At 43.4% G+C, this 17612-nt stretch overlaps 1 protein-coding gene across 1 annotated transcript in view; it reads left to right on the top strand.

The window, feature by feature from the left end:
* Positions 1-16322, top strand: part of fras1 (Fraser extracellular matrix complex subunit 1) — a 140744-nt gene extending 124422 nt beyond the window's left edge. The window contains exons 60-73 of the mRNA XM_041788467.1: positions 1647-1847; positions 2168-2355; positions 5064-5339; positions 5423-5655; positions 8139-8299; positions 8713-8927; positions 9010-9160; positions 9349-9456; positions 9552-9711; positions 9900-10016; positions 10109-10275; positions 11651-11856; positions 12890-13036; positions 13934-16322. Coding sequence (XP_041644401.1) covers positions 1647-1847; positions 2168-2355; positions 5064-5339; positions 5423-5655; positions 8139-8299; positions 8713-8927; positions 9010-9160; positions 9349-9456; positions 9552-9711; positions 9900-10016; positions 10109-10275; positions 11651-11856; positions 12890-13036; positions 13934-14500 — 2897 coding nt within the window. The 3' untranslated portion in view covers positions 14501-16322. The remainder of the gene's footprint in view (positions 1-1646; positions 1848-2167; positions 2356-5063; positions 5340-5422; positions 5656-8138; positions 8300-8712; positions 8928-9009; positions 9161-9348; positions 9457-9551; positions 9712-9899; positions 10017-10108; positions 10276-11650; positions 11857-12889; positions 13037-13933) is intronic.
* Positions 16323-17612: the final 1290 nt, after the last annotated feature.

Genomic DNA, 17612 nt, shown 5'->3' on the forward strand with positions numbered 1-17612 from the left:
AGTGATGTGTTAACACAGATGAGCGTGAATCATCCTTCACACATTTAGTGGTTAGAAAAGCGCCCATGATGTGGGGATGGAAGGCAGACATGAGACAGTGAGGAATAAAGCCAAGCATAAGTGAATAAATCTGCTGGAATGTAGTCCCCACAGTTTGTCCGATTTTCACAGTTCAACTTTTATCATGTTCAGCATGTTCAGGAGAAGTGTGCTTGTAATTTTCACATTTCTAACCCCTTTACTTTTAACAAAATTTAACATTTTCCACATTTTTCGGCCCCATTAAAATGAATGGAAGATTTCTGCAGTTCTGCCTAAAACTGCTTCAACTTTGAGATTCTACAGATTCTGCATACTTCCACTTACAGACTTCATTTTTGCTTTTAAACGTAGACAAACTCTTCAGCTATTTAACATGTATTCTGCTTTTAGTTATCTTCTACAGTGTTTGAGATTTAACAGCTTAAGCAACGCAAACTTTTGGGGTTTTACACAAAAAAGTCAGACCTTAGAGTGCGTGACATCATCAGTCAGAGTGCAGCAGCCTGCTGGTGAGACAGAAGAAATCTCCCGAACAAACTATGATAAAATCCACAAACTTCACTCCACAGACATAAAAAAGACATCAAAACGGAGGAAATCTTGTCCCGCTACTGTCAGACCAAGAACCAAAGCCATGTCATGCACAGTTTTGGTGTGAGAGGACCAACTGTCCCAAGAACGGCGAAATCTCCTCAATCTGCTGCAGTATTATGGGTTCTGAGACTTTAGTCTTCAGACTCAGAAAGACGCACTTTTTTGGTTCACTCTTGAAGCATGATTTTTCAATTCCCAGACATAAAAACATGTCACCGCGTTCATCAGCTTCTGCTGATTCTTGCGACACCTTTGGTTTTCTGCTAGGTTTTACTAGTACATCGTAAATTGACGTTGCATGTTCTGACCTCTCAACCCTGTTTTCTGAATCCACTTTAACTGAGACTAACAGGTGCCACTAATGAGCTTTGATCTCAGCTATGATGTCATACAGGCATTCGTTACCATAGCAACTTAGGAGTCCTACACACACATACAAACACAAAGTCATGCTTAAACATTCTCCATAACTATAACATACATGTGGCTTTAATGAAGCCATTTTAAAGCTCTCATCTTCACATGATAAAATAACAATGTGCTTATCTGTAATTCTTTACATTTTCCACAAATCAGCTGCTGTGCTCTTCAGCTTTGATGCTATTTATAACTATTTTTATGCTGTCTTTCAGCTATTTTCATGCTATTTTAAGCTATTTTTATGCTTTTCAGCAATTGAATGCCATTTAAAGCTACTTGATGCTCCATCACCATGGCTCTCCACACGTTTAACTGTTTCACCCATTAGTTATACCTTCTTATATTCAGCTTTGTTTCACTGCTTTTAGCAATTTTATTTCACATTTTCTCATTTTCCGCCTTCAGCCTCAGCATTTCAACACATTTGCTGCAAGGAAATGCAACTTCTCCAGTTAATTTAAAATTCCATATCAGTCACTAGACTGAATATTGATTTAGAATCATTCCTAATCAGTTACAGATATCAGAAATCAGTGACATCAACCACCAGGGGGCAGCACTGTGACCTTTAACCCTCTCCTCTTCTTCAGCTCCCACCATCGAGTTCGAGCAGGCGTCCTTCCAGGTCAGAGAGCCTCCTGGGCCAGACGGTGTCGAGGTGTTAAACATCAAGGTGATTCGCCGCGGCGACCTAGACCGAACCTCCAAGATCCGCTGCAGCACGCGGGATGGCTCGGCCCAATCTGGAGTGGATTATAATCCAAAGAGCCGAGTGCTGAAGTTTACTCCAGGTCAGAGAAGCATCCAGAAAACACCAGACTTTGATTATGTTGTGTGAATAATGGAGATGTTAAACTGTAGCAATCTCAGGGGGCTGGGGGGGTGGGTGCGCATTATGATTGGCCAGTCCAGTATCTTCATGACAGAGCTCCCCATTCAAGCTCTGATTGAGAAGCACAGGATAAGGGGGCTCTCATGACTCCCAACAACTTGGATGCTGTCCTCAAAAAGATTTTGGACAGTAGGGGGCGCTGCTCTAAGTTAAATTCACCTCCAGAACTCCAGACTCTCAGCTGTGTTTTTGACCTTCACCTTGTCTTTTATTTTGAAGGGATGGATCACATCCTGTTTAAGGTGGAGATTCTGTCCAATGAGGACAGAGAATGGCACGAGTCCTTCTCGTTGGTGCTCGGCCCCGACGACCCCGTGGAGGCAGTGCTTGGAGAGATCACCACGGCAACAGTAACCATTCTGGACCAGGAAGCGTCAGGCAGCCTCATCCTGCCGGCCACGCCAATCGTAAGAAATGTTTCAGACCTTCGTGTTATTATGAAAATTTGGCTGAAATAATGCTCCAGAGTGGAGAGTTTTCATCGACCAAAACTAGACTGAAAGTATAAAGGTTAAAGATGACAATGACAGAGGAGACGGAGTCATGTGACCCCCGAGATTTTCACCTTCATCAGTAGTCCCAGCTCACATAGTTTAACGGTTAGAACAGTAAAGTTAGAGAAGAAACACAATCTCCCCCTCCTCTAGCAGGAAAATCAAGCCAAGGAGAGTCTGTAATAGTTAACCTTCTGGTTATCAGAGCAAACAGCCTCTCTTTTCCTAAAACAGTCAGTATTTATATCAGTGTTACTCAACCCTGCTAAACCAGAGTCAAAGCGCTGAAAAATACATCTGCAAGAGCCACAATCTAAGAGGTGAAAGCAGCAACTTAAATAATTTAACAGTGGTAAAAGTGGTCAAACAGCGGCAAACACAAGGAGAAAAGTGGCAAAAAAGCATGGAAAGTGACCAATAATGAGTTTAAAGAGGCAACATTTTTTATTTATTTTTATTTATTTAGGCTTTATTTAGCCAGGTAAGTCCCACTGAGATCAAAGATCTCAGGGAGACCTGACCAAGAATGGCAGCAATGCATAGTTTCAACAGCACATTCGCTCAAATTCACAACAATTCACAATAAATATAAACAACAATAATAAAATAATCAGCAGTTGAAACAGTGGCATTCAGAGAGTTTGAATTCAAGAGTTTTCACGAAAGATTTAAAAACATTCAGAGTCACCAAGTTCTGCAGTTTAAATTCAGTCTGCAGATTATTCCATGCAAAAGGAGCAGAGAACCTAAAAGCTTTCTTTCCCAGTTTAGTACAGACTTTGGGAACAGCAAACTGCACAAAGTCCAACGAACGCAAGTTGTGCAATCCATCCTTCAAGATCAACAAAGAGGAAAGGTAGTCCGGAATAAATGAAGACGTACCAATGACCAAGGCGACGTGTACATAAAGAAGTCCAGTTGACTTTTGAATATAAAGTATAATGATGAGTCAGAAATCCACAGTTAGTGATAAATCTCAGAGCTCCATGATAAACACTATCCAGCAAATGAAGACTCTGAGTAGAAGCATTCATGTACAAAACATCACCATAATCAAGAACAGGTAAAAAAGTAGACTCAACCAGCCTCTTTCTGACATAAAAAAGAGAAACAGGACTTGTTTCTGTAAAGGAAGCCTAGTAAAACCTTCAGCTTTTTAGCAACATACTGAATGTGCTCCTTAAAAGACAAGTTTTCATCTAATAAGAACCCTAGATATTTAAATAAGGATACCAGCCCAATTTCTTGACCATCTTTACTGACAATTTTCTCAGACAGAGAACTTTTAGCTGTTCTTGAAGATGTAAAGAACATGAGTTTAGTTTTATCTACATTTAGAACAAATTGCAGCTGGCTAATATGATCTTGTACTAAATCAAAAGGATGCTAAAGATTTACAAAAGCTTGTGCAGGCGTAGGTGCACAGCAATAGATGACAGTATCATCAGCATAAAGGTGAAAATAAGTGTTTGGAGTATTCTGTCCAAGACAATTAATATACAAAGTGAATAAGAGCGGTCCCAACACTGAACCCTGAGGAACCCCCTTGTGGATCTGTAACATTGCAAGAAATGAGTGAAAAGTGACTAAAATGGGTAAAAAAAATAGTGGGGAAAAATTGTCAGAAAGTGGCATTTAATTGTAAAGGCAGCTTAGATGGGCAGTAAGTGGCTAAAAAGGGGCAAAAAATTGTAAAAAGCAGGATAAAAACGGTGAAAAGTGGCAAAAAAATGATTTAAAGGTGGCAAAAATGCTCCAAAAGTGGCAAGAATGTCTAGAAAAATGAGTGAAAGTGACTTGAATGGGCGAAAATCATTTTAAAGGTGGGGAAAATGAGCAAAAAGTGGCATATAATTGCAAAAAGCAGAATAAAAGTGTCAAAAAGGGAAGAAAAGTGTCAACAAGAAATGGGATAAACAGGCTTAAAGAAACAAACACTGGGAGAAAAGTGGCTAAAAAGGGCAGAAAGTGGCAAAAATGTTGAGAAAAATGAGTATAAAGTGACTAAAATGGGACTAAAAATCAGAAAAAAGGTGGGGAAAATGGGTAAAAAGCATGAAAAAAGTGGCAAAATGGGACATTAGTGGCATTTAATTGTAAAAGGCAGCTTAAATGGGAGAAAAGTGGCAAGAAAAGGTGAAAAAAGGGGCAAAAATTGCAAAAAGCAGGATTTAAATGCCAAAAATGGGCTGAAAGCAGTAAAAATGGAATTAAAGTAGACAAAATTGCGCTCTCCTCCTCTCCTCTCCCCTCCTCTCTCCTCTTCTCTCCTTCTCTCCTCTCCTCTCCTCTCCCCCCCTTTCTCCTCTTCTCTCCTTCTCTCCTCTCCTCTCCTCTCCCCCCCTTTCTCCTCTTCTCCCCTCCTCTCCTCTCCCCTCCTCTCCTCTCCTCTCCTCCTCCCTCTCTCCTCTCCTCTCCTCTCCTCTCCTCCTCCCTCTCTCCTCTCCTCTCCTCTCCTCTCCTCCTCCCTCTCCTCTCCTCTTCTCCTCCCTCTCCTCTCCTCTCCTCTCCTCTCCTCTCCTCTCCTCCTCCCTCTCCTCTCCTCTTCTCCTCCCTCTCCTCTCCTCTCCTCCTCTCCTCTCCTCTCCTCTCCTCTCCTCTCCCCCTCCTCTCCTCTTCAGGTGGTCTCCCTCGCTGACTATGACAACGTACAGGAAGTGACCCGGGAGGGCAGTAAGAAGGCGCCCCCTCCTGGCTACCCGCTGGTGTGCGTCTCCCCATGTGACCCTCACTATCCAAAATTCTCGGTGATGAAGGAGCGCTGCGACGAGGCGGGCATCAACCAAACCCAAGTCCACTTCTCCTGGGAAGTGGCGGCTCCCACTGACACCAACGGGGCTCGCTCTCCATTTGAGACGGTTACGGACACCACGCCGTACACCAGCGTCAACCACATGGTGAGAGAAGCTACCAGACAGGAGATACGATGAGTGAATGATGAAGAATTATTGGTAATTTATTTGTTTTGCCCCGCCCACAGGTCCTGGACAGTATCTACTTCAGCCGCCGTTTCCACGTCCGATGTGTCGCTCAGGCCAGAGATAAGGCCGGTCACTTGGGGACGCCACTCAGAAGCAACATTGCCACTATCGGCACTGATGGCTCCATCTGCCACACGCCTGTTACCACGGGAACCGCCCGAGGCTTCCAGGCCCAGTCCTTCATCGCCACGCTCAAATACCTGGACGTCAAACACAAGGAGCACCCCAACCGGTGAGCAGATCCACGTTTCATCATCTTTAGGTTAAAATGTGATGATGATGATAATGATCTTATAAATAAAGATAACATGGACTTTACTGAGTTTACAGTGACAATACAGTCATGCATCACATCCTGCAGATTAACAAGGAATATCAGCTGATATTTGACACGGAGGCTTTATGCCCAGAGGATCAGCCCTATCAGTCAGACATCACCTCCCTGTACGCCCGCACCCAGAATACAGCCTCTGTTATCACATCTCTGATCATTAAGAACAGAGGATTTATTTAGAAGAAATGGTTACCTGCTGGACAGACAGGCCTTTTATTCTAGTCAGACATGGGAGAAAATGTTGGCAATGTGGGAGAACGGGCCCCTGATAAACCCAGAGAATGGACCCTGATAAACCCAGAGAATGGACCCTGATAAACCCAGAGAATGGCCCCTGATAAACCCAGAGAATGGGCCCTGATAAACCCAGAGAATGGCCCCTGATGAACCCAGAGAATGGCCCCTGATGAACCCAGAGAATGGCCCCTGATGAACCCAGAGAATGGCCCCTGATAAACCCAGAGAATGGACCCTGATAAACCCAGAGAATGGCCCCTGATAAACCCAGAGAATGGCCCCTGATAAACCCAGACAATGGCCCCTGATAAACCCAGAGAAGGGCCCCTGATAAACCCAGAGAATGGCCCCTGATAAACCCAGAGAATGGCCCCTGATAAACCCAGAGAATGGACCCTGATAAACCCAGAGAATGGCCCCTGATAAACCCAGAGAATGGCCCCTGATGAACCCAGAGAAGGGCCCCTGATAAACCCAGAGAATGGCCCCTGATGAACCCAGAGAATGGACCCTGATGAACCCAGAGAATGGACCCTGATAAACCCAGAGAATGGACCCTGATAAACCCAGAGAATGGACCCTGATGAACCCAGAGAATGGACCCTGATAAACCCAGAGAATGGACCCTGATAAACCCAGAGAATGGACCCCTGATAAACCCAGAGAATGGACCCTGATAAACCCAGAGAATGGACCCCTGATAAACCCAGAGAATGGACCCCTGATAAACCCAGAGAATGGCCCCTGATAAACCCAGAGAAGGGCCCCTGATAAACCCAGAGAATGGCCCCTGATAAACCCAGAGAATGGCCCCTGATGAACCCAGAGAATGGACCCCTGATAAACCCAGAGAATGGCCCCTGATGAACCCAGAGAATGGCCTCTGATAAACCCAGAGAATGGCCCCTGATGAACCCAGAGAATGGCCCCTGATAAACCCAGAGAATGGCCCCTGATGAACCCAGAGAATGGCCCCTGATAAACCCAGAGAATGGACCCCTGATAAACCCAGAGAATGGGCCCCTCCCCAGTTGTGATTTATTGATGATATCAGTCATGTGTTGGATCATCAGCATCGTGGCCAACAGTTTACTCATTTTGGAGCTGAAATTATTCTTTTGTGCTACTTTTTAACCCCTTTTCACCATTTTCCCACCCATTTTCCTTTTTGCTACATTTTGCCTGTTTATTGCCTATTTTCTTTTTTTCTTTTACCACTCTCTGCCCTTTTTTGACGTCTTTGCCCATTATTCCAACCTATCCCTCATTATTGCCACTTCTTTTAGCCACTTTTTTTTATCATTATTTTAATTTTTTAGTAATTTTAAGGCCTTTTTTGCCCACTTTACCACTTTAGCCCCTCTTTGCCCATAATTTTGTCAATTTCTTGCCCTTTTTAGCCACTTTCCACCATTATTGCCACATTTGTTTAACCATAATTTGCCCTTTTTAGTCACCTATCCTGGCACTTTTCACCCATTTTGCCGCATTTGGGCCTTTTTGCCCATTTTTAGCACTTCTAACCGATTGTTGCCCTTTCCTTTGGTCACTTTATGCCCTTTTTGCCATTTGTTTTGCCACTTTCAACCTGTTAAAGTTTCTTTTTTGCCCTGTTGTGCTGCTTCCACCCATTTTCCCTTATTTGTATCCATTTATTGCACTACTTTTAGCCGTTTTGTTTTTTTTTTACCCTTTTTAGCACTTTTTCACCTAGTTTTGCTAATTTTTGCCAATTTCTTTTGCCACTTTTAACCCACTTTTGCTTTCACCTTTTTCCTTTTTGCTACTTTTCACAGTTTGTTTCTTTTTTAAGCCATTTTTTTGTAAATCCTTTTAGCCGCTCTTTGTTAGCAACTTTTTCTGACACTTTTCACCCATTTTTGCACTTATTGCCCATTTTTGCCAGTTCTTCAAACCACTTTTTACCCATTCTAACTTAACAATGGACCATGAGTTTTCTGACCTCTATAGGGGGCCCCAATGTGGCAGGGCCCCAGAAAGCTCTTTCTTCTATGGGCAGCCTTGCTTCCACCCTTAGAAGAGAGGAATAAAACACCAGTATTATCAGCCAGCTAAATCACTGATTTGAACTCCAGTACGGACTCTAAATCTGTTACTAACGTCTGTGTCCTGTGCATGTTCAGGATCCACATCTCGGTGCAGATCCCCCATCAGGACGGCATGCTCCCCCTGGTGTCCACCATGCCGCTGCACAACCTCCACTTCCTGTTGTCAGAGTCCATCTACAGGCAGCAGCACGTCTGCTCCAACCTCGTGACGCTGAAGGACCTGAAGGGGGTGGCGGGTGAGTAACACAGACGAAAACGCAACACACGGTGGCGCTAGTGAGATTTTAACGTATGAGCAATAACCCTTCCAGCATATGGAGGTCAGCTGATGGTTCCTGACTTACTCGGTCGTTAAGGCTGCTTTAACTTCAGCTAAACTGGGACAAACCCAACAGTCAGACAGCTGACCTCAAAAATGAATGCTCCATGAGAACAACAAACTAGGCCTGTCACCGACTGCTGGAGCTATAGAGGGAATGCTGTGGTGACATTTTTAGCACTGCTCAGTCAGAGTGGCAGAACATTCTGAACCACAGCTGTATGTTCAAAAAGGAGCCGATGGCACTGAGAGAAAACCGGACTAACGTGTAATAAGAGATATTCAGACTCTACAGAGGTCCACCGATCTGATGTTCTCGCTCCTCTTCAGACTCTGGCTTTCTCGATGACGTCTCCTTGGATACTATCTCTCTGGGTCCTGGTTTCGATCGCCCCTATCAGTTTGATCCAAACGTCCGTGAAGCTCGGAGTCTGCAGCTCTACAAGCACCTGAACCTGAAGAGCTGCATCTGGACGTTCGACGCCTACTACGACATGACGGAGCTGATCGACGTCTGCGGCGGATCAGTCACCGCCGACTTCCAGGTAAGAAGGTCGATGCTTAAACTCTGCAGGACCGTACACAGATCCATAAACGTGACCTTCATCAGGTGTTGTTGTGTTTCAGGTGCGAGACTCGGCCCAGTCCTTCCTCACCGTGCAGGTTCCTCTCTACGTGTCCTACATCTACGTCACGGCTCCACGGGGCTGGGCATCTCTGGAACACCACACCGAGATGGAGTTCTCCTTCTTCTACGACACGGTGCTGTGGAGGACAGGTCAGACATAACTACATCTCCCAGCATGTCCAGCCCAGCCTCTGTTCCTGTTTCAGTGAAGAAAGTTTTGGCTAATAGAAGCGTGAATCTCAGATTTATCAGGATCTATCTGTAAATATGTCAGGCCGCCAGTATCCACCCAGTCACTCTGACCTCTGCTTCCTGTGGGCGGGGCTTCCTTCATACAGGTATTCAGACAGACAGCGTCCTGTCAGCCAGACTGCAGATCATCAGGATCTACATCAGAGAGGACGGACGACTTGTCATCGAGTTCAAAACCCACGCCAAGTTTAGAGGTATGTTAGTGACGATCCATTAATAAAAGAAAATCTCCTGATTGATAACGACACGTTCAGCCAGACACTGAGGAGTGAAATCGTTTTTCCTACAGGCCAGTTTGTCCCTGAACATCACACGCTGCCCGGGCATAAATCCCACCTGATGGCTCCAGATCACCTGGGAGGAATCGAGTTCGACATCCAGCTGCTGTGGAGCGCCCAGACCTTTGACTCGCCGTATCAGCTGTGGAGGGCGACCAGCTCGTACAGCAGGTTTGGCTCACAGACACGTTAAAACAGACGCGCTACGGCGAGCGATTAGGGACAGGAACTCCACAGGATCATGTTATCAGGATATGTTAGCTACTGCTGCTGTACGTCTGGACAGAACCATGGTCAGGATGTTTTCATATTTACCTGTGAGGTCATAATAACACTCCTCCTCGCCGTCTCTAAAACAGGAAGGACTACTCCGGGGAGTACACTGTGTTTCTGATCCCCTGCACAGTTCAGCCCACTCAGCCGTGGATCGACCCCGGAGACAAACCTCTGTCCTGCACCGCCCACGCTCCAGAGAAGTACGGCCATCATTAGTCAGATATTTAAAGGAGCCTGGTGCATTATGGGAAAGCAGCTTATCTTAATGTCCTCGTCTTGTCGCCTCTCTCAGGTTCCTGGTACCGATCGCCTTCCAGCAGACCAACAGACCGGTCCCCGTGGTTTATTCTCTGAACACCGAGTTTCAGCTGTGCAACAACGACAAGGTGTTCATGATGGACCCGGCCACCGCCGACGTCTCCATGGCCGAGATGGACTACAAGGGCGCCTTCTCCATGGGTAACCAGCGTGTTTAGATAAATTAGATACTATTAGAAACATTTAAATAGGGTTAGAAATGTTTAAATAGTTCTAAATATTCAAAATATTTACATAGGGTTAGAAATGTTTTAATAGTTCTAAATATTAAAAATGTTTAAATAAGTTTATAACTGTTTAAAAATGCAAAGAAATGTTTAAAGGGTTCTAAATATTAAAAATATTTAAATAGTTATAAATATTTAAAATGTTTAAATAGTTCTAAATATTTAAAATATTTAAATAGTTCTAAATATTAAAGATGTTTAAATAATTTTAAATATGAAGAAATGTTTAAAAAGGGTTATAAATGTTTAAATAGTTCTAAACATTAAACATATTTAAATAGTTCTAAATAATAATAATATTTAAATAGTTCTAAATATTAAAGATGTTTAAATAGGGTTAGAAATAATTTAATTGTTATAAATATTTAAAATGTTTAAATAGTTCTAAATATGAAAAATGTTTAAATAGGGTTATAAATGTTTAAAGATAATAAATGTTTAAAAATTTCTTAGTATTCAAAATGTTTAAATAGGTTTATAAATGTTTAAAAATGCTAACAAATGTTTAAATAGTTTCAAATGTAAAAAAGCTTAAATACTACAATCTTAAAAGTTTAAAAAATCTTCTAAAATTTTCAAAAATGTAAAATTTGATACCTTCCAAAATGTTTTTTTTTCAATTTAGATACATTCTCAAATGTTTTAAAAATGCATTAGAATGCTCAAATATGTTTTAAATGTTTGAAATTGTTTACATTTTGTTCTAAAGCATTTAAGAATAATTTAAAATGTTAAAATATGTTTCTAAAATGCTTATATACTTCCTAAATTGCTACAATGTTTCCATAATTTTTCAAAATGATAAAATAAATTAAAGAAATTAATAGACATGAGAAAGGAGAAGGACTGACTGAAGAAGGAAGCAGAAATATTCTCTGTCATTTTAAAATCAAAATCTGTTCGACCAAATAAACAATTTTTCTTTGTTGAAACCTAAACACACACAAAAAAAAGCCTTTTCTGATTTTATCCTTGAATTAAATAATGAAAAATGGGCTGTGGTGGAGAATGGTTTCCATTTAGTTCATTTTATTAAACTGTTTTTTTAGATTTTTCTTCTGAAGGAATAAGATGAGTAAACGGACCTATAATGAGGAGAAACACACTGAACTTTAACCTTTATCATCACTGTTCTCCTCTTCACCTCGGTCTTCTGTTAAAAAGGTCAAATATTCTGAATCACATTTGTTTATTAACTCCTCTCTTTTAATTTCTCATATTTGATGGATCACTGCGTTGGTTTTTCCTGCAGCACATGAACCTCTCTGCCTCAATGTTGCCCCCTGCAGGTCAGACGCTGTACGGCCGGGTGCTGTGGAATCCAGAGCAGAACCTGAACGCAGCGTACAAGCTGCAGCTGGAGAAGGTTTACCTGTGCACAGGTAGAGACGGATACGTTCCCTTCTTCGACCCCACGGGGACGCTGTACAACGAGGGCCCTCAGTACGGCTGCATCCAGCCCAACAAGCAGCTGAAACACCGCTTCCTGCTGCTGGTGAGCACACAGAGGGAACTTCCCGTTCCTGACCTGCTGATCCGGTCTGACCAGTCTGACCAGTCTGACGTGGTCTGACGTGGTCTGATGTGGTCTGACTGGTGTGATGGAGCAGCAGTTAAACATGCTCCTCATTCTCCAAACGCTCTAAAGAGGAAGTCTGTTCTTAGGCAGTTTTTTAAATCGATTCAGACATCCACCTCTGTTTCCTTTTCTGTGATTGGTTCTAGAACTCTAGAGGGCGCTCTGACACTCATCTGAGAGCTGAAATGAAAGTTAAATGATCAGTTCTTCACCTACCAGCACTCAACATCATAAATTATGAAAGACCCAATAACTTATTGTGTGAATTATATTTTACTGCAGTTTAATTCATTGTTATATTTTTGGATAATCTGCACAAACGCAGGACTTTAAGTTGGTCAACTTTACTGTAGCATTGCAGCGTTTGATCCTAGCTGTAAAATATAGAATTATGAATATAATCTCAGCACATCAGTGAACTTTTTACATAAAATACTGGTTAAAAATAATAAAGAACTATTTTCCCACACATGAATGTGAATGTATTTACAGAATAATCTAAATTTTAACAGAATAAATACATGTGTAGATCAAAATCAGAATAAATGCTTTAACTATTGTTTAACCCTTCTATACTCCATCCTGTTATCATACCGGCTGATGACAGGGCTGTCTGCTGGAGGGATTTTATTTTTTATAGTCTGCAATTTTCTGCTGCAATTTTCAAATCACAGAGGGTGAATATTTCTTTTACCTGAAATTTGTGTCAAAATACCAGTTTAGACCAATGATTCTAGTGGCATACTTTTGGAATAGTGTACAAAAAAATCCTATTTTCTTCATTTTTATATGTTTTTCTTGTTAAAAATGAGAATTTTACAAAATAAGCATTCCCTTTAATACAACAGTTCATGTCCAATTTGTTTAAAGTTATTTTGTGACTGTTATGAGATGTAAATAACCTCTGTGTCATATCAACAGCTTTAACCGTCCTGATTTATTCCCTCAGGATCGGAAGCAGCCCGACGTCTGTGATAAGTTTTTCCATGACGTTCCCTTTGAGGCTCATTTCGCCTCCGATATCCTGGAGCTGCAGGCCATGAGCGCCATGCCGGGTGTGGACGGCTTCACCATGAAGGTGGACGCTCTCTACAAGGTGGGTGGAGCTACGTTCAGCACAGCTGATGCTGTAATGCAGAGATTCTCAACGTTGGGGTTGGGACCCCATTTGGGATCGCGAGATGCTGAGAAGGGGGTCTCCAGATGCCTTAAAAACTAAGAACATTTTTCAATCACACTGTTGCCACTTTTCACCAATTTTGCCTAATTGTAACCCATTTTTATCACCTTTTCACATCCAATTTTGCCAATTTAATATATTTTTGCAACCTAAAACCCATTTTTTGTCAATTTTAAACCCTTTCCACCACTTTATGCTGCCTGTTCTGCCACTTCTAAACCAATTCTTGCAATTCTCTGCCTATTGTTGGCTCTGTTAACACATTAATGCCACTATTAACCCCTTTTACCACTTTTAAAGCCATATTTTTGCCAGTTTCTGACTTTTTCTGCCTCAGCTAACCCTTTCTTATAAGTTTATATCAATTTTAAACCCATTTCACCAAATGTCCACCTGTTTTTGCAACTTTAATGCCATTTCAGCCACTTATGAATCCCTTGATATGCCCATTTTTGCCACTTTAACCCATTTTTGTCATTTTTTTGTTTCTTTTTTGCCACTTTTATCTTATTTATGGCATTTATAACCCATTTCTGCTACTTTTAAATCTTATTTCACCACCTTTCACACAATTTTTTGCCAATATTAACCAGTTTAGCGACATATTTTAATTCTGTTTTTAAAGTGCGTGGTTGCGTTCAGCCACCTTCAGGTACAGTGGGGGTCCCTGGTCACTGGCACCTTTATTTTGGGGGTCGCTGGCTGAAAAGGTTGAGAACCCCTGCTGTAATGATGTTTGAATAAGATATCACATTAATTAAATGTTTGGTTTTAATCTCTCACTTCCTTCTCTCTCCATCTGATGATTGACAGGTGGAGGCGGGGCATCAGTGGTACCTCCAGGTGATCTATGTGATTGGTCCAGAGTCCCGGTCCAGCCCCAGGATCCAGCGCTCCGTGACCTATCAGCTGAGCCGCTCTCGACGTGACCTGGTGGATCGTAGTGGGCGTCTGACGCTGGACGAGTCCCTGATCTACGACAACGAGGGCGACCAGGTGAAGAACGGCACCAACATGAAGTCACTGCGCCTGGAGGTGGAGCCGTCCGCCACCTTTAATGCCCACGTGGGCAGCTCTGTGGGCGGGGCCGTAGCCGCCGTCACCCTGCTGGTCCTGGTTGTGCTGGCTTCGTGTTTCGTGTTGCGCCGCTGTAGACGGGCGGCGGCGAAGAAGACGGAGAAAACGTACGAGCAGTACCCGCTGAACACCAAGGTGGAGGTGTGTTTGGACAAATGTGTGGAAAAGAACTTCAGCTCCAAACACTGCACGGTCCGGAACATCAACATCCTCAACCGCCAGCAGGAGCCCCGCCCCAAAGTCAAACAGGTCAACCTGGAGGTGAAGCTGCACAACAACCTGAGTGACGGCACCGAGGTGTGACGAGAGCGGGGGGAGAGGGCAAGGGCGGCCAGGAGGAGAGGGAGAATCTAAAGGTTATTTCAGAGGTAGCGTTTGTACTTGAGGTACGACATGTTTGTTTTTTCTTTTTTAACCACTTTGAAAAAGGGAAAAGAGTGGCGCCACAGCGGGAAATCATTCAGCAGCGTTGGCCGCTAACTCAGGAACCACTTGCACCCCTACTCAGCTCAGACGTCACTCAGTACGTTTCACTCGGGACGTTTCACTTTGTATGTTTGACTCGGTACGTTTCCATGCAGTCATCAAAGTTGCTGTATTGATAGTGCGGCCAAACCTGGACTTTTTCATCCATTAGCATAAATCATCAGTGGACTGGTAGTCGGCCAGTGGTAGGGCCTCATATCCAGACTCACAGTCCCCCATATCTAGACTCACGGCCCCCCATGTCCAGGCTCACGGTCCCCCATGTCCAGACTCACTGCCCCCCATGTCCAGACTGACGGTCCCCCATGTCCAGACTCACGGTCCCCCATGTCCCCCATGATTTATGCTAATAGATAAGGTCCCCCTTATCCAGACTCACCGTCCCCCATGTCCAGACTCACGGTCCCCCATGTCCAGACTCACGGTCCCTCATATCCAGACTCACGGTCCCCCATGTCCAGACTCACGGTCCCCCTTATCCAGACTCACCGTCCCTCGTGTCCAGACTCACGGTCCCCCGTGTCCAGACTCACGGTCCCCCGTGTCCAGACTCACGGTCCCCCATATCCAGACTCATGGTCCCCCATTTATGCTGAGGTTTCATCAGAGTTTATTGTGCTTATTCCTGTTTTCCCAGCCTTTAGCGCTGTCAAACCAGAGTTTTTAATGGCACAGCTCTTCTTGACTTTACGGTAGAGATTGTCACATCGTCGGCGACCAATCAGATCGTCAGACCAGGCTGGTGACTGAAGCACAGAGGAGACAGGAGAGTTTAGGGATGGACAGAGCGAGTCGGTGACAGTAGAGACGGTTTTTACTAAGATGAAGAAGGAGGTAAATGTTCAGACTGGTCCATGCTCATTCTTCTCCAGTTTAAACCGGTTTGAGTCTCCACGTGTTTCAGTGCCGCCGCCATGACTGATCATCGGTAGTAGACAAAGCACACGGTTTAGAGCAATAATCCAGACTCAGATCTGAGGACAGAAAATAAACTAAGAGCCTGAATCAATCGATCAGAATCCTCACAATCATCAATGATGATCTCTAACGTTGCTCTGATTTTTCAAACACTGGATTTTATTTAAACTCTTTTAGACTACTGAGACGAGAAACGACGTATAACCACTTAATCTAGCTGACATGAGGCGTGCTGCCATCTAGTGTCGTGGAGGCAGACGTTCTTCTATCAGTTCAGTTTTTCACTGTTGCTTCGACACGTTTCTCAAACTCTTCCTCCCTTTTCTCTAAACACTGAACACAAAACTGGGACAGGTAAAAAAGTAGATTGAACCAGTCTCACTGTAGAGGAGAATCAGGACTAGTCTCTGCAGTAAAAACCAAATAAAACCTTCAGCTTTTTAGAAACACACTGAATGCTCCCAAGTCAAGTAGAAACCCTAAACCAGCGATACTCAACCTGTGGCTCTGGAACCACATGTGGCTCTTTTATGTCTTCATAAAAAAATATTATTCCCCCAGAAAACCTTAGAAAAGGGAAACTTTGACCTCAGAAATTATGCATTGCAAGTCACTTTAATCGGTTTGTTTCCTGCACATACACACTCAACTTTAATTGTCAACCAATTATTTTTTTCTGTATATTTCTGTTGCCCCAATTTGCAATTTTCTGCCTCTTTTTTTCCTTTTTTTGCCACTTTCAATCCATTTTTACAGCTTCAGGCCAGCTTTTGCCACTTTTTTTGACAGCTCTATCCCATTTTTGCTCTTTTTTACTGGTCTTAGCCTCTTTTATCCCACTTTTTACATTTTCCCCCTTTTTTGCCATTTCTTTTTGCTACTTTTGATCCATTTAAGCTTCCTTTTGCCATTTAAACCCCCCCATTTCTGCCACTGCTTTTTTTTGCCCATTTTCTCCACCTTTGTTTCTGCTTTTTGCCTGTTTTAGTAACCTTTCACTTGTTTTTGTTTTTGTTTTTTTGCCGTTTTTTTTTTTTTTTGGCTACCTGTTACTTACTTTTTCGTCACTTCTCACCCATTTTTTTTCAGCTCACTGAGAGCAGAGATAGTGTTTTAGATGTTGTGAAGAACTGTTAGTGGATCTGCTTGGACGAGGACTGTAGTCCAGGTTTTGGATTAATGGTTTTAACTGTAGATAGGTCTGATGAATCATGCTGACTAGACTCAGAGGTGTTCAGCCGGAAACGTCCACGCAGAAAGCAAAATCCAGCCTTTAGTTCGATTCATGAGACTAACATTTCAAACTTTTTTTGTGTTTGTTTTTTGCACCAATCCCCACCGTCTACGTGAACAAACGTACAAAAACCTTAAGCACCTGACAGCGTTTGTTAGTGTGCTGATTAAAGCGTCAGTTTCTCTGGTCTGAGACTAAGACGTCGGTAGATGGCGTCAGTAGATGGCGTCAGTAGATGGCGTCTGTAGATGGCGTCTGTAGTTCTCGAGCTGCTCTGAGTCATTTTACTGTTTAACGTCTCTGCTGTAGAGCCGGTGCGTGTAGCCCCTCTTCAGTCACTGATTTTATTTTGAATAAACTTTATTAATCTGTGGAGTGACCACGACACGGTGGCTGCTGCTTTTTAGTGAGCGTGTCAAACGCACGGCGAGCTGAGGGAGAGAACAACCATGAATGAGAACCATCAAAGTGCAATTAAACCTTCACAGCATCCTTACTCTGTGCTGGACCCCGTTTAGACCTCGCATTAACATCCGCTCGGGGCGTTCTGATTGGCTGTGAAGCTGCTGATGGGAGGATTCCCCTCACTGACTACTGAAATACCGCCGCTCACATCAGATGATGGCGGTCTTTAACACGTGCCAGTACATGCTGGCGTCTGCACAGCCGTCCAATCAGGATGAAGACCTCCCAGACCCCCTGAGTATCGGTCTGAGCTGTCAGATACCTGAGTCCACATAGGGGACTCTGATCAGGTTTCTGAAAACCCAGCCAGGA

This window comes from Cheilinus undulatus, linkage group 5 (assembly GCF_018320785.1).
Source record: "Cheilinus undulatus linkage group 5, ASM1832078v1, whole genome shotgun sequence".
NCBI lineage: Eukaryota > Metazoa > Chordata > Actinopteri > Labriformes > Labridae > Cheilinus > Cheilinus undulatus.